Below are 25,530 nucleotides of genomic sequence, written 5' to 3'. Positions count from 1 at the left end.
GACTCATTGGAAAAGACTCTGATGCTGGGAGGGATTGAGGGCAGGAGGAAAAGGGGACAACAGAGGATGAGATGGCTGGATGGCATCACCAACTTGATGGACATGAGTTTGAGTGAACTCCCGGAGTTGGTGAACTCCAACTTGAGTGAACTCCAGGGAGGCCTGGCATGCTGCAATTCATGGGGTCGCAAAGAGTCGGACACTACTGAGAGACCGAACTGAACTGAAACTGGTATCTAAAATTTTCAACATAAATAGATGAAAAGAATTTTCAGTGTGTTGATAGTGAAAAATTGTTTCAATACTCTTCTCAATGAAATTTAAATGAGAATTTTATACCATCAACCTTTAAAAATACACACGAATAAGCTCTTTTCCAATAGGAGGAAATTTAATATTCTTTTCTTTTCCTCCCTGAACTCGTATTTCCATTCCATTTTCCCCAGATAATTTTATCCTAATTTTATCCCAAACATATTCTAATGCTTAAAAGTGTTTTATTGATCACCCTATCATACTTCTCTTCTATATGCTGTAATTTGTATTTTCTGTGGCCACAGGGTCAACCTATTAGTAGAAAAAAACCTTTCTGGGTTAAAATAACATGATAATTATTATTAAATACAATTGATTAAACAATAAGTACATTCGAAGTTTAATAATGATTAAAGATAAACAGAATTTTATTAGAATTATATCTTTTAAATCAACAAATAATTTAAAAAGTAGTTTGCATATCCATTTTACCTTTTTTTTTTTTTTTGCATTTCTTTTTCTTGGGGATGGTCTTGATTCCTGTCTCCTGTACAATGTCACAAACTTCCGTCCATCGTTCATCAGGCACTCTATCTATCAGATCTAGTCCCTTAAATCTATTTCTCACTTCCACTGTATAATCATAAAAGATTTGATTTAGGTCATACCTGAATGGTCTAGTGGTTTTCTCCACTTTCTTCAATTTCAGTCTGAATTTGGCAATAAGGAGTTCATGATCTGAGCCACAGTCAGCTCCCAGTCTTGTTTTTGCTGACTGTATAGAGCTTTTCCATCTTTGGCTGCAAAGAATATGATCAATCTGATTTCAGTGTTGACCATCTGGTGATGTCCATGTGTAGAGTCTTCTCTTGTGTTGTTGGAAGAGGGTGTTTGCCATGACCAGTGCATTCTCTTGGCAGAACCCTATTAGCCTTTGTCCTGCTTCATCCTGTACCCCAAAGCCAATTTGCCTGTTACTCCAGGTGTTTCCTGACTTCCTACTTTTGCATTCCAGTCCCCTATAATGAAAAGGACATCTTTTTTGGGTGTTAGTTCTAGAAGGCCTTGTAGGTCTTCATAGAACTATTCCACTTCAGCTTCTTCAGCGTTATTGGTTGGGGCATAGACTTGGATTACTGTGATATTGAATGGTTTGCCTTGTAAACGAACAGAGATCATTCTGTCGTTTTTGAGATTAAATCCAAGTACTGCATTTCGGACCCTTTTGTTGACTATGATGGCTGCTCCATTTCTTCTAAGGGATTCCTGCCCACAGTAGTAGATATAATGCTCATCTGAGTTAAATTCACCCATTCCAGTCCATCTTAGTTTGCTGATTCCTAGAATGTCGATGTTCACTCTTGCCATCTCCTGTTTGACCACTTCCAATTTGCTTGATTCATGGACCTAACATTCCAGGTTCCTATGCAATATTGCTCTTTACAGCATCAAACCCTGCTCCTATCACCAGTCACATCCACAACTGGGGATTGTTTTTGCTTTGGCTCCATCCCTTCATTCTTTCAGGAGTTATTTCTCCACTGATCTCCAGTAGCATATTGGGCACCTACTGACCTGGGGAGTTCATCTTTCAGTGTCCTATCTTTTTGCCTTTTCATACTGTTCATGGGGTTCTCAAGGCAAGAATACTGAAGTGGTTTGCCATTCCCTTCTCCAGTGGACCACATTCTGTCAGACCTCTCCATCATGACTGGTCCGTCTTAGGTGGCTCCACACAGCATGGCTTGGTTTCAACTGAGTTAGACAGGGCTGTGGTCCATGTGATCAGCTTGGCTTATTGTCTGTGATTGTGGTTTCGGTCTGTCTGCCCTCTGATGTCCTCCCTCAGTGCCTACCATCTCACTTGGTTTTCTCTTACCTTGGACGTGGGGTCTCTCTTCACGGCTGCTCCAGCAAAGCGCAGCTGCTGCTCCTTACCTCAGACATGGGGTAGCTCCTCCTGGCCGCACTTGTGCACCGTCGCAGCCGCCTGCGCTGCAAAATGGCTGTCTGAGGAGGCCTTACAAATAGCTGTGAAAAGAAGGGAAGTGAAAAGCAAAGGAGAAAAGGAAAGATACATCCATTGAATGCAGAGTTCCAAAGAATAGCAAGGAGAGATAAGAAAGCCTTCCTCAGCGATCAACGCAAAGAAATAGAGGAAAACAATAGAATGGGAAAGACTAGAGATCTCTTCAAGAAACTTAGAGATACCAAGGGAACATTTCATGCAAAGATGGGCTGAATAAAAGACAGAAATGGTATGGACCTAACAGAAGCAGAAGATATTAAGAAGAGGTGGCAAGAATACACAGAAGAATTGTACCAAAAAGATCTTCACAACCCAGATAATCATGATGGTGTGATCACTCACCTAGAGCCAGACATCCTGGAATGTGAAGTCAAGTGGGCCTTAGGAAGCATCACTACGAACAAAGCTAGTGGAGGTAATGGAATTCCAGTAGAGCTATTTCAAATCCTGAAAGATGATGCTGTGAAAGTGCTGCTCCCAATATGCCAGCAAATTTGGAAAACTTAGCAGTGGCCACAGGACTGGAAAAGGGCAGTTTTCATTCCAATCCCAAAGAAAGGCAATGCCAAAGAATGCTCAAACTACTGCACAATTGCACTTATCTCACATGCTAGCAAAGTAATGCTCAAAATTCTCCAAGCCAGGCTTCAGCAATATGTTACCCATGAACTTTCAGATGTTCAAGCTGGTTTTAGAAAAGGCAGAGGAACCAGAGATCAAATTGCCAACATCCGCTAGATAATGGAAAAAGCAAGAGAGTTCCAGAAAAACATCTATTTCTGCTTTATTGACTATGCCAAAGCCTTTGACTGTGTGGATCACAGTAAACTGTGGAAAATTCTGAAAGAGATGGGAATACCAGACTATCTGACCTGCCTCTTGAGAAATCTGTATGCAGGTCAGGAAGCAACAGTTAGAACTGGACATGTGACAACAGACTGGTTCCAAATAGGAAAAGGAGTACATCAAGGCTGTATATTGTCACCCTACTTATTTAACTCATATGCAGAGTACATCATGAGAAATGCTGGGCTGGATGAACACAATTGAGATTGCTGGGAGAAATATGAAGAACCTCAGATATGCAGATGACACCACCCTTACGGCAGAAAGTGAAGAACTAAAGAGCCTCTTGATGAAAGTGAAAGAGGAGAGTGAAAAAGTTGGCTTAAAGCTCAACATTCAGAAAACTAAAATCATGGCATCTGGTCCCATCACTTCATGGTAAATAAATCGTGAAACAGTGGAAACAGCGGCTGACTTTATTTTTCTGGGCTCCAAAATCACTGCAGATGGCGACTGCAGCCATGAAATTAAAAGATGCTTGCTCCGTGGAAGGAAAGTTATGACCAACGTAGACAGCATATTAAAAAGCAGAGACATTACTTTGCCGCCAAAGGTCTAGTCAAGGGTATGGTTTTTACAGTAGTCTTGTATGGATGTGAGAGTTGGACTATAAAGAAAGCTGAGCACAGAAGAATCGATGGTTTTGAACTGTGGTGTTGGAGAAGACTCTTGAGAGTCCCTTGGCCTGAAAGGAGATCCAACCAGTCCATCCTAAAGGAGATCAGACCTGGGTGTTCATTGGAAGGAATGATGATGAAGCTGAAACTCCAATACTTTTGCCACCTGATGCGAAGAGCTGACTCATTGGAAAAGACCCTGATGCTGGGAAAGATTGAGGGCAGGAGGAAAAGGGGATGACAGAGGATGAGACAGTTGGATGGCATCACTGACTCAAATGGACATGGGTTTGGGTGGACTCCGGGAGTTGGTGTTGGACAGGGAGGCCTGGCGTGCTGCAGTTCATGGAGTCGCAAAGAGTTGGACATGACTGGGCGACTGAACTCAACTTGCATATCCAAGTATGAATATTACTTGTTGTTAGAATGAGACAGGGTTCAGTGTCAAATATAAATACATTTTTAGATTTTATTTTTACCGATGTTAGTACTAAGAAAACTTGTTCATAGAAGAATGAACATTTCTCACAGAAATAGCATGCAACTTTAAAGATTATTTCCAAGTTGTCATGTCAAATACTACATAGTGGTCTGTTAGGAAAATTATCTTAAATTATCATTAAAACTCAATTCAATCCTCCAATTTTTTGATAGCAAAGTATTGGAAACCACCTGACTAGTAAAATGATTTTTTTTGTATATTCACTCATTTTTTTGTATACTCAACTCCTTTTCTCAATTTCTGGGAAATGTACTAAAAAATCTTAACCAAGATTTATGAAATGAATGTTAATTTTGCTGGTATAGCACAGATCCTCTACCAAAATTCCTTTGTGTTCATCAAATTCAGCTTCCTTTGCCGCTTCTTAGGGCCACATGATTAGGTACTAATGAATAGTGAGCAGGAATAATGTGCTTCTGAATAAACCAGTGAGCTTTTCCTCTATCCTAGCAATACCAGAGACCATGGATTCTAGATGGCGTACAGTAATATAGGATGCAAGGCTAGCTGACTCCATTAGACCTTGTATGAACAAGACATATATATGATGCCACTATGTTTCCAGGATGCGGAAGCTGAGTAACATCTCAGTTTGACTAAGCTAAACTACATTTCTCCAAATTCTGTTCCTATATGGTTCTGATCAGGGTGAGCCACCAGATGCCAGGATTTGGAAGGTGGAAGTGAAACTGTAGTCATTTTGTAGCCCACATACACTGTCACTGATCTGCTTGCTCACTTACCTCCTTCATGTGAGGAATAGCTGGGTCTGTAATCACTCCACCTTCCTCTAGAGACTCCTCCAGTTTCTCCAATTCCTGGGCAGATGTGTGTGTTCAGTTCCCTGACAAAGGGCTGCAGGCTCTGCAAGACATATACCACCAAGGTCAGGGCAGTGAGAACTGACACAGGTTTTGTCTGACTTTTCATGCCTGCTCTCCCCAACCTTATATCTGTCTTCTTGTCTTGACTGCCTGCCCTGTAGACTTGAAAATCCAGCATCAACACAAAAACTGCAACCTTACAGAGATTGCTGAACTAAACTGGACAATTATGTGAGGCCATCTTGCACAAAAAGCCCCTTAGTAATCATCTTGCTGGTTCTGTTTCCCTGATTGAATTCTGAATGACACACAGTTAATTTGCCATGGTGGCACAGTGTACTCCACTCTACACCTTTTCTCACCCTTTCACTTGGAGGTCTTATGTAACTTGATAAGTTAAAAAAATTGGTGGGGAAGATACAAATGTTAATTTCAATACATTTGCCAGTAAATTAATTGATGGAGTGTTTTTCCTTATGTGCTTTAAATGTATCTTCCTAAAAATCACAGAACTAAAGATTTACCTCTCTATTAGTAACATCTATTAGTGGTGCTATCAAACCAGCCAAGTTAGAAAAAGTATGGCTTTGTCTTTCCTGTTCAAATAAATGTACTCATATGGGCCGCACAGAGTCAGACACATCTGAAGCGACTTAGCAGCAGCAGCATGGATATCATAACAACTATCTTTTTTTCTAGATTCTATACATAGATGGATAAGGCATAGAACCTTGTCATGTGGATAAAATAAGGGGCTCCTATCTTCAATACTTCCCAACATTCTTTTTCCTTTGGTTTCACAAGATTCTTCTTCAAGAAAATTTTGTTCTTTACATTAGTTGGGAATGAGTTAAGTCAAAATTTCACTGTACTATCCTGTACAATGTATTTGAATTCAGAAAAGTCAGCACAGATCAAAATATACCATTTTAAAGTACGACTCTTTACCTTCAGAAGTATTCATAAGAAAAGGCAAGACACAAAGCCCTACCAAGGGTTTATGGTGCCTTGATTACAAGAGAACTCACCAAGTTCAGTATTTGAACCAACTCTTTTTGGGGGGGTGGGTAACTCTCAGCTTTCTGTTGCTGCATATCAAATTATCTAAAAATTTAGCAGCTTAAAATAAGAAACATTTATTATCTCACACAGCCTCTGCGGGGCAGAAGTTGAGGAATGGCTTGGATGGGTGGGTCTTGGCTCAGGGTCTCTCACGAGGTCAAGTTTCGAATGGGACTAGTCATCTAAAGGACCAATGGGGTGGGAGGAGACAGCTTCCAAGACGGCTTACTCACAGGTCTGGAAAGGTAGAGCTGGCTGTTGGCAGGTGGCCTCAGTTCCTTACCACACGGATGTTACGGAAGGCTGCTTAAGTGTCATCATGACACGGCAGCTTGCTTCCTCCACAGTGAGTAATCCAAGATAGAGGGAGCAAGGAAGAACCCACAACTCTCATGACCTAGTCTTGGAAATCACACACCCTCACATCTGCCATACTCTCTTTTGGGTAAATTTAATGTAAAAAATAATTAACTAGTAACAGGGTATTGGAGTAAAGACAACTCCGAAAAATACAGAAGTAGCAGTTACAGGGAGAAGCCACTACCTTTGAGACTGAGGCAGAGTACTCAAGGGAAGGAAGAGACTTGGAAGAATCCTCCCACCCCCACTGCTCGGATGAGATTCAAACCTTACTAGAGAGAGGACAGTTATGGCCCGCTGGATGGTGAAGTTTGCTGAGGTGCTACAGGTTGGGGCTGGTAAGTAGGAAAGTGCCTGCTAAGGTGCCCCTGAACTCACTGCAAGCATTCTCTGGATGTTCCCACCACACGCGTGTGCGTGGGTTCTGCGTGGGTTCTGTGCCACATTTGCTGCTGTGCCACAAAGGCAAGAAGGAAAAGACTATTCTGGAACAGGGAAGAGAAGACCCTTCATTTGGCTGTTTCCCTCTAGGGCTCTCTATTGACAAAGTTAAGCACTGTCAGCTGGCAAATATTTACAAGGTCCCACTCCAGTATTTCAAATCATGGAAAGGAAGGGTGGATTTGGAACTGAGAGGCTATAAATTGCTAATAGGCACTTACAGGTTCTGCTACAGAAAAATGCATGTATTTGATTATGAAATGCTGTCCGAGACCCCTTGGGAGTATCATGTTATATATACAGTATGTACATCACACTGCCTTTGTAGAATCTGAACAATTCTGAATATTGAAGCATATCTGGACCTCAAGGTTTTGGCTGAGGGATCATGGACCTGTATCAGTTTGTTTTTGGCATGTCATATAAACCCCAAGGTCTTCTGCCATTGTCTATGACAAATCTACTTGCCAGTTGCCATCAAGCCTGAAGAAATAAAAAAATATGTAAGTACCTGAGTTCTTGTTTGAGGAAAGAGCACAGTGATAGGTCTTGGCTCAGCTTGCCTCTTATATAGCTTGGGAATGATTTCTATCATATACACAACTTTTTCATCTCACTGAGCTCCTAGAATCTGACCCAATAATATTAGTATTTTTTTCCTCTTAAGGTGGGATATGGTTTTCATAAAAGGATAGAAACCTTGAGTTATCTCCATTACAGTTCCAACGCCCAGGGTTTCAAACTCAAATATCTATACGGGTTAAGTGTACAACTTAAACAAGTAAAGCATGCAGAAATAAGGCAACAGGGAGCAGTGGTAACACTGGCAATCTATAGAGTTCATGCTTTACATAAAGAAGGTAATTGCTATTCACATGCAAGTGTGCTAAGTTGCTTCAGTCGTGTCTGGCTCTTTGCAACCCTATGGACTATAGCCTGCCAAGCTCCTCTGTCCATAGGATTTCCCAGGCAAGAATATTGGAGTCGGTTGCCATTTCCCAGGGGATCTTCCCGACCCAGGGATGGAAACTGCATCTTGTAGGTCCCCTGCATTGGCAAGAAGGCTGTTTACCACTAGAGCCACCTCAGTTCAGTTTAGTTGGTCAGTCATGTCCGACTCTCTGTGACCCCATGAATCGTAGCATGCCAGGCCTCCCTGTCCATCACCAACTCCTGGAGTTTACCCAAACTCATGACCATCAAGTCAGTGATGCCATCCAGCCATCTCATCCTCTGTCGTCCCCTTCTCCTCCTGTCCCCAATCCTTCCCAGCATCAGGGTCTTTTCCAATGGGTCAACTCTTTGCATGAGGTAGCAAAGTATTGGAGTTTCAGCTTCAGCATCATTCCTTCCAGTGAATCTCCTTTAGGTTGGACTGATCTCCTTTAGGTTGGACTGGTTGGATCTCCTTCAGTCCAAGGGACTCTCAAGAGTCTTCTCCAACACCACAGTTCAAAAGCATCAATTCTTCGGCGCTCAGCTTTCTTCACAATCCAACTCTCACAACCACACATGACTACTGGAAAAACCATAGCCTTGACTAGATGGACCTTTGTTGGCAAAGTAATGTCTCTGCTTTTTAATATGCTATCTAGGTTGGTCATAATTTTCCTTCCTGCTGTTGCTGCTAAGTCGCTTTAGTCGTGTCTGACTCTGTGCAACCCCATAGATGGCAGCCCACCAGGCTCCCCCGTCCCTGGGATTCTCCAGGCAAGAACACTGGAGTGGGTTGCCATTTCCTTCTCCAATGCATGAAAGTGAAAAGTGAAAGTGAAGTCACTCAATCGTGTGGGACTCCTAGCGACTGCATGGTCTGCAGCCCACCAGGCCCCTCCGTCCATGGGATTTTCCAGCCAAGAGTACTGGAGTGGGTTGCCATTGCCTTTTCCAACTTTCCTTCCTAGGAAGCCCCAATTCTATTTAACCCCTGCATATTGCTGCCATGCAGATCCAATACAACCAGATAATCTAATTTTTCAAGACAAGTTAGAAATTCAGATTTGGAAATGTGGAACTGTTAACTTGAAACAATAAAAAAGTGCAGGACACACATATATAATGGGGGTTCATATTTAGTTTGTGATTCCGACCCTAGCCCTTTGCTAGCTCCTGTGGCAAGTGCTGATATTTTAAAGGTCTTGATTGGCTGTTACATTAGTGGGCCCCAGTGAACCATGCCTCTGAATTCACAACCTTGTATAGGCCCTTTCCACGCTGACTCTGGGCTTGGCCATCTGGCTGGTCTTAGCCAATGGAATGTGGGCAACCAAATCTTGGTAAGCATTTGCTCACTGGGGCTTGTCCTCTTGGAAGCTAGTCACCATACAAAAGCCTGAATGGTAAGAAGCTGGTAAAGAGAGGCCCTGGAGGATGAGAAACTGTTTTGATGAGCTCTCAGCTGATTGCGTTCCCATGAGTAACCGCAGCTTAAACTACGTAGGCTCAGCTGAGTCCAGTTAACCCACACAATGTAAATAATAATAAAGCGCTGTTATTTTAAACTACTATGTCTTATGGAAGCAACCTAGATGTCCATCAGCAGATGAATGGATAAGAAAGCTGTGGTACATATACACAATGGAGTATTACTCAGCCATTAAAAAGAATACATTTGAATCAGTTCTAATGAGGTGGATGAAACTGGAGCCTATTATACAGAGTGAAGTAAGCCAGAAAGAAAAACACCAATACAGTATACTAATGCATATATATGGACTTTAGAAAGATGGTAACGATAACCCTGTGTGTGAGACAGCAAAAGAGACACTGATGTATAGAACAGTCTTTTGGACTTTGTGGGAAAGGGAGAGGGTGGGATGATTTGGGAGAATGGCATTGAAATATGTATAATACCATATATGAAACGAGTCGCCAGTCCAGGTTCCATGCGCGATACTGGATGCTTTGGGGCTGGTGCAAAGGGACAACTCAGAGGGATGGTATGGGGAGGGAGGAGGGAGGAGGGTTCAGGATGGGGAACACACGTATACCTGTGGCGGATTCATTTTGATATATGGCAAAACCAATACAATATTGTAAAGTTAAAAAAAAATACTATGTCTTGGAGGTGGTTTGTAAGATGCAATATGTAACTGAAACAGAGGTCATTTATTTTAACCCCTTTATTCTACTAATGAACGTCTCAAGGCTCAGAGAGGCAAAGGGTATGGTGAAAATAAGACACCAAGTTAGCAGCAATAACTTTCTAATTCTGTGCTCTTTCAGTTCCTTCAGTGGAAAGCAGCAGATAAGGACTATGAAACTCAAAATCTACCTGCACAGAACTTTACACTGTGTCCTGCCTGCATATAAATTACTCTAATAACTTAATCCTTGGAAATGGAACGATTTCTAGGTCATCTAGTTCCTTCACTTTACAGGTGCAGAGAATGCAAAACACTTGAGAAAGGCTGACATTTGGAAGCCAGCCTGATACAATTGGACGGGTAGTGATGCAATTAGATGATAAATGTGGCCGTCTTAGCTAGGCTTTGTGTTCCTCTGTTAAATATAATTTCACAGAACAATTAACGTTAGACAAAGCCATTCTGTGACCATGACAGATCAATACAAAAGCAATACCACTCCTTAATTACATTTGAATACAGATAAAACATATACATTGTCCAAACCATAAAAAATGACCAAACATCCCCCAACCTGGCTAATGAGGGACTCCTGCTTCTCTACCAATTAGAGTTTTAGACTCATTCTAGCATTCCTTCTTTCTAGGTAAGGTTTATTGGGATACCCAGAGAATTTCCCCACTTCCTGACAGCATCTTATCCAGAATAAAGCCCCACTTCCTTAAACCCTCTTCCAAACCACCTGACAACTCCTTCTGAGATGTTCTACAGTTCTTCACGGTATGTGTCCTCCCTTCCTGCACCCAGTAGTAAACTCAACTTGCTCAGCTATCGGTGTGCCCTCGCTCCCCTTTGGTTAGAGGTACTGACAGACTTGACAAAGTTCACACAGAGCTGAAGGCAGAATTCACTGGAAGGCGTCTCCAGGAGTATTCCTTCTTAGCACCTGTCACTCCTGCGATTAATGCCTGTCTTCCCCTCACTGGAATTAAGCTCCTTGAGCAGAGAGGCCTTGTCTGTAAGGTTCAGAGTTGAATTTCCAGTGCCCACACTGGTACCCAGCAGAGGCTGGAAGTTTAAAAACGTATTTTCTGAACAAATGAATTAAAGGGGCTCAATATACACAGATTTCCTTTCATTTCTCAGTTCCTCCCGGTACGTGGTGCATATAGACCATAAACCTTCTCTTCCCCTACTAACTTTCCTAACACTCACTTCTAGGACGCCTCTACTGTCACAGCCTACCCGTCTGCCTGAGATCCTCCCGTTCGTTGGCCGCTCTCCCACGCCTGAGCCCCACGACCACCCCCTCCTTGTCGCACGTCGAACCCACCTGTCGCCCACACCTCACCCTATCCTAAACGCTAGCGGATCAGCAGCGCCGCTACTTCAGCGTCGAGTGGGCGCTGCAGACATCGAACGCGCATGTACGGAAATCGGTCGCAGTATCTCTGACAAGTGAAGAGTTGCCTCGGAGTTTCGGTGCCGGTCCGGGTAGCCTCGGGCTGCCAGGAAGTCGGGGGAAGGTAGCCGGAAGGAGAACCCGAGAGCAGGGCTTTCTGGGACATGTAGTTGGGGCGCTGCCCAGGCCCTACTTTGAGAGAGCCCTTAAGTCTTCAGGTTTGCAAGTCTTGCATTCACAGTCCAATGCTGCTCTCCGCTCCGAATTCCGCTTCGAGCAGCTGGGAGAGAGTGGCCTGCTGTCGGACTCTGGTCCCCACAACGCTCTGCGGGGCCCGCGGCGCCTGCCGGGAGCTGTAGTCCTCGCTCTGCGTACTGCGTTCGCCGAAGAGGAGGGCGGAGCTGCCGGCGGCCCGGGCGGGCTGGCAGCGAGAGTGGGTGCGAGAGCCGCCTCCGCCTCTGCCGCCTCCGCCGTCGCCTCCTCCGCCCGGGCCGTTCGCTGCTGCGCGGGGAGAGCGAGGCGGGGCCGCCGGGGCCGCCATGGAGCCCGACTCGGTGATTGAGGACAAGACCATCGAGCTCATGGTGAGTGCGGCCCGCTGGACCGTCCGTTCTTCCGTCCTACCGGCCCCGGGCGGGCCTGCCCACCTCAACGTCCGGCGCGAGGCCAGCCTTGGCCCTTCCCTGCTGCCTCGGCCCGGACCTGGGCCCCCCGCCTTGCCTGGCCTCTGGCCCGGCGCGGTTCCTCCGGATCCCTCGAGCTCGCAGGCCGGACCTGGCCCGGCCCCCTCCATGCCACTCGGTTTTCCTCCCACCCTCCCTCCCTTCTATCTCCGGGCCCGTCCCTCGAACGACCCTCGCTCGCTCAGGCTGTGGCCTTAGCTCACACTCACTCTAGCATCCCGTTCCCCCTTTAGAAGGTATTTTTTTATTCTTCCCTGTTTCTCCAGCCCAGGCCTGCATCGCTCTTGCCAGCCCCACTCAGGCCGAGTGAGATGGTGATGGGAGAGGGTACAGAGTAGATCGACAGGGCCGTGGCCTCCGCATCCCGGAAGGGGTCTCAGCACCCTCGTCTCGACCTAGGGCTGTATTGGTGCCGGCATCGGCCCTATAGGGGAGGAGGTGGAGAGCTCTGGGGTTGGAGGCTGTGACCGAAAAGGGGCCTCTTTCCCGGCCCCCTGTGGTGTCCGGCTTCTCGGACAAAGGGTTTCCTACTCGGCCGAAAGAGATGTTTGCAGAGCAAGGCCCTAGGTACTCTGGATTCCATCTCCCTGGCAAGAGAAACTGTAACTTCACGTTTTCCTCAGCTGCTTTGGGAAATTGGGGAGGAGGGGGGAGGGGCTGTCCTCATCACTGCCGCCAGTTCTTTCTTCTAGAAAAAAAAAGGAGAGGGGGAGCCTACGGCCCAGGGGAAGCGATCTCTCTTCTGTTTAGAAACCTTTGGTAGCCAGGCCAGACTCCCAGAACCCACCAACACCCCAGCCCCCTTCCGCCTTAGGACTTGGATCCAGAATGGGTTTTTAGAAACAGGACCACGAGAGAGTGGCTAGTGGAAACGAAAAATTTGCTACTTGGTGGATGATTTGGCGCAAAAAGTAGAATATGGCAGCTGTTACTGCCAGTTTGAACATTAGGGAAATCAAACTGGGCTCTGGAGAGTTGGGAGGGGGAAGTCTTTGCCTCAGCAAATGAACATGCCCAGGTTTTCTTCCTGTGGAAACCTTGACAGTGCCTTTGTATCTCTCCAAACAGTAAGCTCTTCTACCCTAGGGTTGAGAAGAAAGATGAAAGAATCTACTTAACACAGCAAAATGTTTTCCTAGCCAGATTTTCTCCAGTGTGAAAATGTTTATTGAGTCAGTGATTCCACTGGGTAGGGTCGGTGACATCAGAGCTACTTCCCCCATTTAATGCTATAAATAATAAATGGTGACACTGAAAGTCTGCTGGATAGCTGCATGGTTTCTGTGGATGATGGTGTCTGGGGAGTTGATATGCATGTTTTAAAAATGGAAGTACAGTAGCGTAAATACAGAGGCAGCTTAATATTTGCTGTCCTTTGCATAATTCACTGCACTTCTCCAGCAGTCTTGGAAATTAGAGGGCAAAAAAAAGCTCTGGTAGTTTCTGATTTGTGTGTGTGTGTGTGTGTGTGTGTGCACACGAGCACACGTGTGGTTGCTTTCTAAGGGATACTGATACGAGTTTTTATTTGATTTTCACTTATTAGGTAACTTGTCAGTACAACTTATCAAACTTTTGTAATCAAGCTTTTGATATTCTGCAAATTTTGTAGGGATTATTTTGGTAAAATATCCTAATGGAATTACACATATAGTACATAGTACATATTCTTACATATGTACAATACCTGTACTTACAACAGGAGAAGTAGGACATAGCAAAAAATTGTAACTTGGTATCTCTTTGAAATTGGCTGTTAAATTCTCCTTCCATTTTCATTCATTTAAAAAATAACTAGGGACTTCCCTGGTGGTCCAGTGGGTAGAACTCACTGCGGAGGGCCCTGGTTCTATCCCTGGTCAGGAAACTAAGAATCCACAAGCTGCACAGTGCAGCCTAAAATAAAATAAGTAGAATGTTTTTTTCAAAAGAATTAAAGTACAGTGTAATCCATTTAATGTCTTTGAATGGATATGGAAAAAAAAAATTCTTCCTAAATATAACTGGCTTTCTGTGTGTTTTGATTTTACATGATTGTACTTGTCTGATCTGAAAAGATATTTCAGACTTTTCAGGGACATTATTAAGTGGAATTCTTAGAAAATTTAACAGAGAAGACTTAATCAGGTAATCATCTGGATCAGTTTTAAAAGTGGCTTTTCATATACGGATTGTGATATTCCCTCAAAGGGCTACCAGTTAAGACTCTTACGCATCTGTTTCGTAAACATATATGTATTTATTTTAGTGTTATAGATAGCACAGATACTTAACAACTGATTTAATAAATCCAGGATCAGGAGTAGGAATGATAATGCCTTAAAATCTAATTGCACGTGGCTTTCTGTATTCACTGCATTTTAATTACAGTTTCCAGAACTAGATTAAAAACACTTTTTACACTGGTTTCAAAATAACATGATGAAAGGAGTGGAAGGGGTTAAACTGACGGTATTTTGAAAGCCTAAAGCATGAAATATTTTTAGATTTTTATGAGTCAGCTTCAGTACTCAAATATTTGTGATTGTGCTGCCTGTACCAGTTCGGTACTTAATGGTTAACAGGGTAACTTTAAATTGGTATTCCAGAGTGTGCTCTATCAAAGAAAGGAAACAGGGTTTCACCAATTTCTTAATCTTCATCCCTCTACTTTCTTTGATTTTCATTCCTCCTTCCTTTTTTTCTTGCACTTTTTGAGTTTCCTAGGAAATAAAACTGGTGATAGAATAATTAAATATTCAAAATATAACCCCCGTTGTTACTCCTACGCCTGCCTGTGACCAGGTTCACAAAAAGTGCCTCTCCAGCTGACCTACCTCGTAGGTAGGATTCAGTCTTTAATATAGACTGTAAACTCTTGATTGAGACAACTGAATTTATAATTCCTGATGGTGAATAATTTAACCATCAGATGACTTTCATGGCCTTATATTGGCCCAATACATACCTAGTTTGTGGGACTGCTTCTTAAGCTTCTGACTCTGGTTTTCAGTTCAGTTGCTCAGTCATGTCCGACTCTTTGCAACACCATGGACTGCAGCACTCCGGGCTTCTCTCTCCGTCACCAACTTTGGTTTTAATTAGCCTTAATATTACTGAGCTAGACAAGGAGTAAACCATTTGGAAATACACAGAAGTTCACCAGGCTTTGTCTAGTGTGGTGGACTTCACTGGGAAGAATGAAAGCTGCATTATGTATCACATGATATTTAATGCTTGAATTAGAAGTATAAGTTGTGCTCAGGCCCTTATTACTAGAAAGCATTCTCAGACCTGCTAATTGGAAGAAATGATCATTAGGCCTGCCTGTTAGAAAATAGCAAAAGTTAATGTTAAAGGTTTGGGAAGGGTAATCCTGCCTCCTCTGTGGGTGTGAGAGTACCCTTTACCCCCTTTACTCAAGTAATGGGCAGTTTATCCTCTGTTGTTAGCTGCTTGGTTCACTTCTTGGCTAAGTGACCTTAAGTGAATCATTTCCCTTCTGGTTACCTCTGAATGGCTATATTACTTGTTGAATGTAGTAACATGGGTAAAATACATTGGATCTCATTAAGAACTTATAATATCAAATCTATTTTTAGAGCTGTTGAAGTACAGACAGGCCACAAGACCAAAGAGATGAAAGAAACTAAATGACATTATTGGAAGTAATTATCTTTTGTTCTTTTTACATCTCTCCCCCTGCCCCCTTCTAGTCTTTGGCTTTCTAAGTGAAACAGTGGGATTGTTTAGTGGCGCCTTTAAAAAATTGGGTCTTTGTCACCATCACTTATCCTCATTGCCTCTAGCCGTGTGCTGCTTTACCAAATGCAGATTAAATAGACAAAGGCTTAAGTAGGGTCCAAATGAAATAAATCACATGCTATTTATAGACCTCACTGACTGGCCTCAAGAGGCTTGTGGCTCAAATATTATCAATTTTTAGTCCTGATTTTGGAGTAGGTTAGATGTCCTTTCAGATTTGATAAGGATAAACCTGATCCTGCTCGCACGTCTTGGCACTCTTGGCCCCTGACTGCTGTCTCCTGGAAACCGAGAGAGCTCTGTAGCACAGGAGGATTGCTAGCCCATTTCATAGGTTTACAGAACAGCACGTGTATTCCTCTGAGTAGTTATGTTTGTTCCTATGAATTTTAGAAACAGACTTTCCTGCGCTGTGAGGAGCCTGGGATCTTGGCTTCCACCTGGTGATATTTACAGTTAAAGGGAAAGAAAGCATTTGAAGTCCTCACTATTCAGATTCCTGCCTCCCTTCCAGCTTTTTCTTCTCACATTCCTCACTTATTCTATATTCCAGCCAAAGTGTGGAGGACCATTGTTCTTCAGATTTCCTTTGTCAGCACTGATATGAACTGACCTAAGCCCGTGTCTCAGGCTACTGATATTAATGGGAAGGACCTAATAGCTCTCCAGCCAAATTGATTTAGGTGAGATCTCAGCAATCCTCTCTTCCACCCATGTTGATAACGTCCTCTTCTCTCCTCTCAGAACACAACTTAGATACCTCTTCTAGATGTCAATTTATATTATGGTGGCAGATATAATTTTGTTTTTATATCGATAGCAATGCCTACATGATAATCATCGTTAAATGAATGAGTGCTGGCACTTTGGATTTATCCTGTGGCACTTGGCATCTTCTGCGCTTGTATTAGAGTTTCCTGTTTGTGTCCCCTGTTAAATGATAAACTCCTCAACAGCGCCTTCTTGTAGAAGGTGTTCAGTAAATGTTGAGTTGAGCTTTCCTGTTGGTTGCTTACTTGGGTTATTGCTGTCTGCCTGTATCTTAGCCATCCTCTTTTCTGGAAATTCTCACCTATATCACTAATTCTCATAATGACTTGTTCCTAATGCATATGGGACTTACCAGACCTTCCTGTGTATCATGGAAGTTTGATCATGTCTAAAGCTGATTGTCCTTTGAATCCTTCACTATGTTTAGCTCTTGGGTGTGCAATAGATATTGATTTAAATTAATGTTAGATTTTTTTTTCATGCTATGAAACCTTTTTAACATTTCTGTTTGATAATTCTTAAGACAAGTGGGGATAGATAGGGGAGAAAGACTGCTAAAGGGAAAAGAAGGGTGGTATGTGTTGCACAAACTTCTGTTCATGGACATTTTAACCATTATTTACAGACTCTTAAACATATACAAATTGAATTATATACATCCCAGAGCGTGGGTGATAGCAGAGTATTGAGGAAACCAAATTCCTTTTATATCTGTTGATGTGAACTTGCCAAATGGTGATAAGTTCTAAGGACCTGTGACCTTAGAGACACATGATTTAACATAAAGGGCATGGGCTCTAGGGTGAAACACCTGAGTTTGTATCATAACTCTCACTTGCTGGCTGTGTGACCTGAAGAAAGTTAACCTTTCTCTGGTAAGATTTCACTGTGTGTAAAAATAAAAAAAAATGCAGGTATCGCTTCAGTGTTGGGAGGATTATGAGAGATGTATGTGAAAGGACCTTGCAAAGACTTGTCTCTCAGCAACTGTCTGCCAAGCTAACTCTCCCTGCAAGTACAGGGACCGTATTTTGTCAAGTACAGTCAAGACAGATGGTGTGAGAAAAGTTTTAGTTTTTGTCCCTGATGTGTGCATGTACTTAATTGTGAAGCTTTGCAGAGGCCTAAAATTCAGTTGCTTTTAGCCATGCATTTAATGAGGCTTCTTTGGGGAAAATGATGAAATCATACAGAGTCAATACTGCCTTGGAAATCTGGGAAATACTCTTTCAATTACTAAGAACTACCAATTAGACATAATTAGACCTGTACTGTTACGGAGAGAACCCACTTTAACCCTGTTTTACGTTTCCTGGTAGAAGGAGACTGGTAATTGTTCATACTAACACTGAGCATAGTGATTTATGTTTGATCAATTTAGTTTAGCCAAGGAAATTAGAATTTTTAAATTCTTATTCTTGTTTGCTGGTGATTTTGACCTTTAACAGAGTAAGCGGTGACTGGATACAAGATTTCCTCCTGAGTTCTATTGTTGTTCATTGAATTAGTTGACAAAAGGGGAAAAACCTGTTGGTCAAGAATGTGCTTGTTACCCTCAGTTCAGTTTCTGCTGATCACAGTTGCCTAACAGGAAGTTTGTAGGCAAATGAGACACCAGCCAGGTAGACCTGACAGTCCAGTAGGGTATCTACTCTGGATTTTATTAACAGAAGTCAAAGATTGCTGAGTCCAGTTATGTCAGCAGGAAGCATTTTTAGGAGATTCCCTCTCAGGGTTAGTCAGCAATGAAGACCTTCACAGAATGGAAAGCTGTGAAGTAGAAACTGTGGGACATTAACATGTAGGTGGAAAAAAAGTTTGTGAATAGAGAGATGTGCAAATACCTAAGTACTATGAATATCGAAAACTGTTCTCTAAGAGCAAACCACTGGTCCACGGAAGAAAAAAATTAAGTGAGAACTCTGTTAAGAAAAAAGAACCCAAGTAATTATTATTTCAGAGTTAAATTGAGAACTCTTAACCAGTTTTGGGAACTAATGATAAAATGTGTTTTGGTTCTGTGAAATGATTGCTTGGGAGACTCAAAGAGGAAGGGGCAGAGGACGTGAAGAACTTAATCCTTACTATCCTGGTCTGACATCTGTTAATCTTTGTTTCTCTGGCGGAAGGCCTGCCACCAATTAGGCATTCAGTAAATGTTTATTTGAAGGAAAGAAGGGGAAGTTAACTCGCTAATGGAAGAAAAGGCCTGATGGTGCAGGAGGCTCAGAAGTGAGTCTGTTAGTCAGATTGTTTGTGGCTGTGTTTTGGTTGTAGCAGTGAGTTACGTGCTTTGAAAATCAGACTGTACTGCTCTAGCAGGTAACTACTAGCTGTAGCCCACTAGCATTTTTTGTCAAAATTGGGTTTGTAGTTTATTAGGCTCTAGACTAATGAGAAGGGCTTGAGCGCTTACTGTTTGTGATTTAAGTTGGGGGTTTTAAGGTATTTCTACCTGTTTGCTATGAAGAGGTTACTCTTAGACTGGTACTTCAGTCACTTCAGTGCTTTGCCAATACATGAAAAACCAGAACATCTTTAGTCTTTGCCTGTGGACTATTTATTGACCAATCTTGGAATTCAAGAATTCTTTGGTTTCAGCTGGGGTTGGGATTCTGTGTCTTTGTCACAGACACATCTTTGCCACTAGGCACACAGGCTGCGTGGGCAAGGGTATAAAATTCATGTTGTAGCCTTAGAATTGCATGAGTTTTTGATATTGAAGTGCTTTTAAGTGGCAAGATTAAGGGAGTTAGCCCTCTCAGGATGGCTGAACAAGTTCAGTTGTATTTTAGTTCAGCTAGGCTGAAATACTTACTGTTTTGTATTTTTGTGGTTCTCTGTTCTGACATCAGTTAGCTTAGAGCTTGGTTTCTTCTGCCCCAGGAATCATGGTCTTTTTGGTCCTTGGACTTTGGAGGCCACCGTATTCTATGAAAAGGGCATGGGCTCTACCACCTAGTGGATGTGGGACTTTGAGCAAGTTCTTTCTTCTCATATTTTTAAATATGAGTAGTGAATGTAAAAGGTCTGGTCCATTAGTAGCCCTTCAGGTATCATGGTCACTTCAGGAGCATTTTGGCAGTAGTATGGCAGTTGAGGAAGTAGCAAATGTATGTGCAAGCGGCTTCACAGTCTTTGGATTTTTAACTTTTTATCTGTGGCATCCTGTTGAATACCTTTTCCTGTCCTCCTTGTAGTTTGCTTAGAATTTATAGTCTAATTGTAAGAGTTGGTATGGTAATAAAAAAATGTTGATATAAAGTGGACCGGGCTGATGTGTTTAAAGGTGTTATCTAGTAAATTGTTTATTATGTTCTTTCTTTTCCCTGGTGTACCCAGTGACTGGCCATTGTGGGGGATTGGCCTTTACTGAGTTAGAAGTTCACTCTTAAAGTTATGTCACATGTTTTGAAATGTCCTATATTGTAGCTGAGAGTTTAAGATTTGAGTGATGTGTAGATGTCTTATGTGTAGCAAACTTAAAATTTTTTGTTAGGTGCTTAAATAAATTTTTATTAGGAAATACTTGAGCCTCCTCCCCTATTAATTATGACTGACAAAGTTTCTGTAATTGTAGAGGAATGGTTTTAGGAAATGGTTAAAATTCATTGTAGCTGAATGATCTGGGACAATTTATATGGATAGTAGAGGAAATTTTTATCATGTATTTGGAAACTGCATACTTGTCATGACTGAGTATTAATGTTAGGGATGCTTCCTTCTTTGTTTTGTGGAATTTCTTGTCCATCTCTCAGCACAGAGGTGAGCAGTGCTCCTGCACACCCTCTCGTATGAAACCGCAGACTCAGGGCTTGTACCTTTTTTCTGTGCTTCAGATCCACCACTCCGTTGACCCCTCCTTCCATTTCTTGGTGGCTGTCCTTTGCCACTGGTGCCATGGTGGGTGTATGGATTGCTTTCTGTCTTTCAACAGTTACCGAAGTGCATGTTTGGGATTTTGTTGAAGAAAGCTGGATACAGTAAACGGACAGAATCTTGGAAGCTGCTTGACTGCTGTCTTTTCTCAGACTAGTCTGAAAGGGAGTGCCCCCATTCATTCTGGATTGGTGGATCTGAAGTACAAAATATTGTCCAGGTAAGCAGTTACCTTGTATTGTTTTCTTATGTAGAACTCGACTCATTGAGAGAAACTTAAAATTCCTTTACTTCTTTTTCCAATATAATAGAGAAAGGAAAAAAATGTTAGATATTTATGTTTAGTGTTTATGTTTTGGTGTGGATTAGCTGGGTATTTGCTGGTCAAAACTTTGTTTCAGTGTAAGAAATGTAGTTATTTTTATTAAATAGGCCCAAAAGGTTTGTAGTCACAGCCTAACAGGAAATTCAGTTCAGTAAACAAGGGACTTTTTTTGAGGAATAAGTTGGAAAATAAGGGAGACAGATGATTATTTTGTATTATCTCATGATTTATAGTTATTACCTGGTCAAAATAATTTTTGTCTTTACTATGTAAAGTAGTGGTCTTTTATTCTTAAGACTCTTGGAGAGTCTTCTCTAATTAGCTACTGTTTACAGAGCAGCTACTAAGTACCAGCCACTACTGTAGGCTCTTTGCACGTTTTTCTTATTTAGATGGCCTGTGCTCCGTGTGTATTTTACAGACAATAAGATGAAGCTCTTGAGTTTAAGTAAGTACAGTAAGTACAGTGGCAGAGCCACTTCCAGCTAGTGAGTGGCAGAGCCAGGCTCTTAAGCTGGAGCCTGTATGTCTCCAAAGCTCTGGCTCTTTCCATCTGGCTACATTTGCTGAAGTTTGCACTTAACTTCAGGATTTTCATATTGTCTGTATACCGTTAGAGCAAGGTGTGGTTTTCTCCTGTGGGGTTCCACTTGGAGACCACCTGACGGGTCGCTGTTGGGTGTGATATTTTACTTACATCTGATGCTCTCTCTTCTTAATGAAAAGATTAGAAGATCTTTGGTCAGTTTATCAAGTGAACCTAAAGCTAACTTAGGAGAGGCTGTACGTTTAAATGTCAAAATGTGCTTTATACAGGGAAGTATCATTTGGTCTAGTGAACTCAAACCTGTATCTTCTCAGTTCCTCCTTAGTTTTCATTGGTTATTTAAATAGCTCGGTAGCTTATTATATAGACTAGTTTTGACCTGTGGTTTGTCAGTCTTACAAGTAAGACATTTTCAGGAAACTCATGACTTTTTCTGGTGTTTAAGCACTCCAGAGTACTCATTTCCTTTAATCTTAAAAAAATTCTTTATCATAGACTGACCCTATGGCTTTACGATCCTTCTTTTATTTTATTCCTTTATATTTGTTGATATTTCTTCTGGGTGAGCATTTTTCACGTTTCCACATGGAAAGTGAAGAGCTTTCAGGATGCTGATGCTGATAGTAAAAGCAGTAGCAGTTAACACTGGGCACTACTCTGTATTGAGCACAGTTCTAAACACTGTGCACGTATAAACTCATTTTCATGGGAACCCGGTGAAGTCGGTACCCTTATTTCTACTTTGCATATGTGGAATCGGAAGGCTAGAGTACTTAAATAACATATTCAAGGCCACATATCTAGTAAGCGCCAAAGATGAGATATGAATCCAGGCAGTTTGGCTTAGAGAATGTGCTTCTAATGTCTGTGCCTCAAGTTTGTGGAGTATCATCTAGTGATAAAAAGAGGGGTGGAAATCCTGAAGACTAAAATTGTGTATTCTGATTCCATGAAATCATTACAAAGGGAAAGGAAACAATTGTTGAGTATCTATTTTGTACCTTCTGTAGAAGATAGTCTAGCTCTAGGATTCTGTGTCAGTCATCCAAGACTGTCTACCAGGCTGTTTCCTGAGAGGACTCACAATAGGGTGAGTTTAAGGTTATCTTCCAGAACAGTGCTGTCCAGTTAGAACTCTCTGGATCGTGGAAATGTTCATTATCTGTGCTGTTCAATATGATAGCCACCAGCTGCATGTGACGCTCTGTAACTGAGGAACTGGATTTAAAATTTTAATTTAAATAGCCACAAATACAGTTTAGAACTTAACTTCAATCTTATGTCTGATTCTGGACTTAACTCTTAGAAATCTAATCTTGTCAGCTTGCTGAAAGCCAGCTCCTTATCCCATGGTTGGACTTACAAGACTGATATATAAAATCAGAATTCCAGTTTATTAATTTATAATGATATGTGCATGTTGGTGTGATTAATGTAAACTTTTCTGATTGGTAGATTTGCTTATTAGGTCCTATTCAACATGCCAGTTTAAGTTTTTCAAATAAGAAACACTAGTTAGAAGGACCTGAAAACTCAAGCCAATCAAGTGGTTTAGTTAGCATGGACTTGACCAGGGAAGTGATATATTTGCTGACCTGAGACTGAGATGACCTTATTCATCTTTTACTTTAAGGATGGATGATTTTTCTGTCTTCTTGCAGCTTCTGTGCTTGCTTTTACTTCCCATATCCTTTTCTGATTATGGCATTCATTTTAGGCATGTTAATACATTCAGCTTGAATGCAGTCTTGTCTTACAGATCTGGGAAGCTCTTTGTTTTCCTTAAGGCACTTCTATCACTGTTAGGATCCATTTTGTGTTCATTTTTGTCTCTAAGAAGGCAGTTGAGTTTTCCTTGCTTCCCTGAGGCCTCTTTTTACTGAAATACACTTACTAGCTCATTTAATTTGGTCCTATAGTGTGGGGGTAGAATAGGAACGTACTCATATAAAAACGCCTGACACATTCTCTTTGTATTGGTTCATGTTATTAAATGGTCTTGTTTTTAGCTCACTCTATCATTGTTTTGGGACTTGTTCTTGAGCCTTTTGTTCCTTAAGTAGAAAGAGTGGTGTAACCAAATTTGCATTTAAGAAGTTAACTTTTCAGGTGTCTGCAAGATGGATTGAAGTGACTCAAGGCAAGGGGTCTAGTTAGTTCAAGTGAGCAATGATTAGGTAAACCAAAGCATTGACAATGGGCATGGTAGAGGTGGGGTGGACTTAAAAGAGACGTAGATGGTAGGACCTACAGACTTGGGGGTTGGCTATAGGAGTAAAAGATGGATGTAACAGGAATTTTAGATTTTTGCTTTGGGCGCCAGAATGGATATTTGTTCTCTTTTTCAAGATAGGGAAGACTAGAAGAATAGACTGGAGAGTGTGGAGGGATGAGAAAGGAGTGAGTTCAGTTGTTGTTCAGTGAGTTGTTCAGTGGGTGAATCCTCTAAAAGGAGAAGTATCTAGTAAGAATATTGATTGGGAACTCACCAGAGAGAGCAGAGAAAGAAAGGTTTGGGGATTTTTATTTAGCCTCAAGTGGTGGCTAACTTTATTTAGTGGAATTAGAAGATTAATAAATGGGGAAACAAATAGATGGGGAAACAATGGAAACAGTGACAGACTTTATTTTTCTGGGCTCCAAAATCACTGCAGATGGTGACTGCAGCCATGAAACGAAAAGACGCTTGCTCCTTGGAAGAAAAGTTACGACCAACCTAGACAGCATATTAAAAAGCAGAGACATTACTTTGCCAACCAAGGTCCATCTAGTCAAAGCTTTGGTTTTTCTAGTAGCCATGGATGGATGTGAGAGTTGGACTGTGAAGAAAGCTGACTGTCAAAGAATTGATGCTTTTGAACTGTGGTATTGGAGAAGACTCTTGAGAGTGTGGACTGTAAGCAGATCAAACCAGTCCATCCTAAAGGATATCAATCCTGAATATTCATTGGAAAAACTGATGCTGAAGCTCTAATACATTGGTCACCTGATGCAAAGACCTGACTCACTGGAAAAGACCCTGATGCTGGAAATGATTGAAGGTGGGAGAAGGGGATGGCATAGGATGAGATGGTTGGATCATATCACCGACTCAGTGGACGTGAGTTTGAGAAAGCTCTGGGAGTTGGTGATGGACAGGGAATCCTGGCGTACTGCAGTACACTGGGTTGCAAAGAATCGGACACGACTGAGCAACTGAACTGAACTGAAGATTAATAAGAGTAAATAAAGATTTGAGGAATCTATATCTGTGCCTGGAAATGCTAATATAAAGAAACGGGCTACAGCTCAGGTTATGATGTTGAACAAGAGGTGTTACTACTCTCTCTTTTTCACACTGATCTGGGAATTCTGACAGCCTGTTCCCAGTCTTCACATTCGTCCCTTATGTTTGGATTGTGGTATTTTTTCCACTGTAATGATTTATTTCATTCAAAGAGATACAGTTTTTGAAATGTATTTTTAAAGAGCCATTTTGTCATTACACATCTTACCTGTGTGTTAGTCACTCAGTCGTGTCCGACTCTGCAACCCAGTGGGCTCCTCTGTCCATTCGTAGATTTGTCAAATTCATTTTTTACATCCAATGACAAAAACAAGGGGAAATTAACCTAAACAGTGAACGTTCTGGATTAAGTGTGAAATGGGAAATGGAAATTTGCTCTTCTCTCAACCTGTCTCAGTTCCTGAGTGCTTCTCATATGGCTGTGATAAGACACATTTCTAACATCACAGCAGGAGGCCTGAGTAGAAACCAGCTATTCAGCGTCTACTAGTCAGTCAGTCGAAGAAACAGCAAACTGTTCAAGTGCTTGTGTGAAAATTAGCTGTGTAGAAATAATTGAGATGATGTGTTGGTCCAGTGTGGCATATATTTAAGAGATTTTTAAGGCAGATTTTTTCTATGTGCTATTTTCATCTTATGCACAGACTTTAGACTGTAATTCTCAGGTGAGCTATAACTCCACTGTAATTAGGCTTTGATCATGAAAGCATGAAGATATGATGATTTCATCATAGCTACAATCAATAGTTATCAAAAAGCTTTTTTGAATATATCGTGTATGTCTGTGTTATAAGGTGCAAAAAAGAGTATTCAGTAAGAAGAAAAGTTTCCCATTCTCTTCAGTGTCAGCTTCTCCACCATCCCAAGGGAA

The 25,530-nt window shown here is 41.9% G+C and overlaps 2 protein-coding genes across 13 annotated transcripts in view; one reads left to right on the top strand and one right to left on the bottom strand.

The window, feature by feature from the left end:
- Positions 1 to 665: 665 nt before the first annotated feature.
- On the bottom strand, positions 666 to 13,312 carry LOC101903110 (laforin). 2 transcript variants are annotated; one of them, XM_059878841.1, is made up of 3 exons: positions 11,356 to 13,312; positions 4,993 to 5,113; positions 666 to 2,286 (listed from the first exon to the last, which is right to left on the bottom strand). In XM_059878841.1, exon 1 carries the CDS (start codon positions 12,215 to 12,217, stop codon positions 11,660 to 11,662), a length of 558 nt encoding a protein of 185 aa, XP_059734824.1. In that variant the 5' UTR covers positions 12,218 to 13,312; the 3' UTR covers positions 666 to 2,286; positions 4,993 to 5,113; positions 11,356 to 11,659. The 2 variants fall into 2 exon arrangements, with proteins under 2 accessions (XP_059734824.1, XP_059734825.1); XM_059878842.1 differs by having other exon boundaries at positions 11,374 to 13,312.
- Positions 11,814 to 25,530, top strand: part of FBXW11 (F-box and WD repeat domain containing 11) — a 131,496-nt gene continuing 117,779 nt past the window's right edge. For 7 of the 11 annotated variants that reach the window (XM_003587499.6, XM_003587498.6, XM_002696250.6 and 4 more), the window contains exon 1: positions 11,814 to 12,008. In XM_003587499.6, the coding sequence (XP_003587547.1) occupies positions 11,964 to 12,008 (45 nt within the window). In that variant the 5' untranslated portion in view covers positions 11,814 to 11,963. Of the gene's footprint in view, positions 12,009 to 20,559; positions 20,722 to 25,530 lie in introns of all 11 variants that reach the window. The other 4 variants (XM_003587500.6, XM_059878837.1, XM_059878838.1 and 1 more) reach the window with 1 other exon arrangement.

Source organism: Bos taurus, chromosome 20 (genome assembly GCF_002263795.3).
Source record: "Bos taurus isolate L1 Dominette 01449 registration number 42190680 breed Hereford chromosome 20, ARS-UCD2.0, whole genome shotgun sequence".
NCBI classification, from domain to species: Eukaryota; Metazoa; Chordata; class Mammalia; order Artiodactyla; family Bovidae; genus Bos; species Bos taurus.
Note: the sequence above shows the minus strand (reverse complement) of the source record. Positions and strands in the feature narration are given on the sequence as shown.

What these genes read in the sequence shown, in the direction of transcription:
- LOC101903110 (XM_059878841.1), bottom strand. Translation starts at nt 12,217, where the DNA reads ATGGAGGGGGCCGGGCCAGGTCCGGCCTGCGAGCTCGAGGGATCCGGA.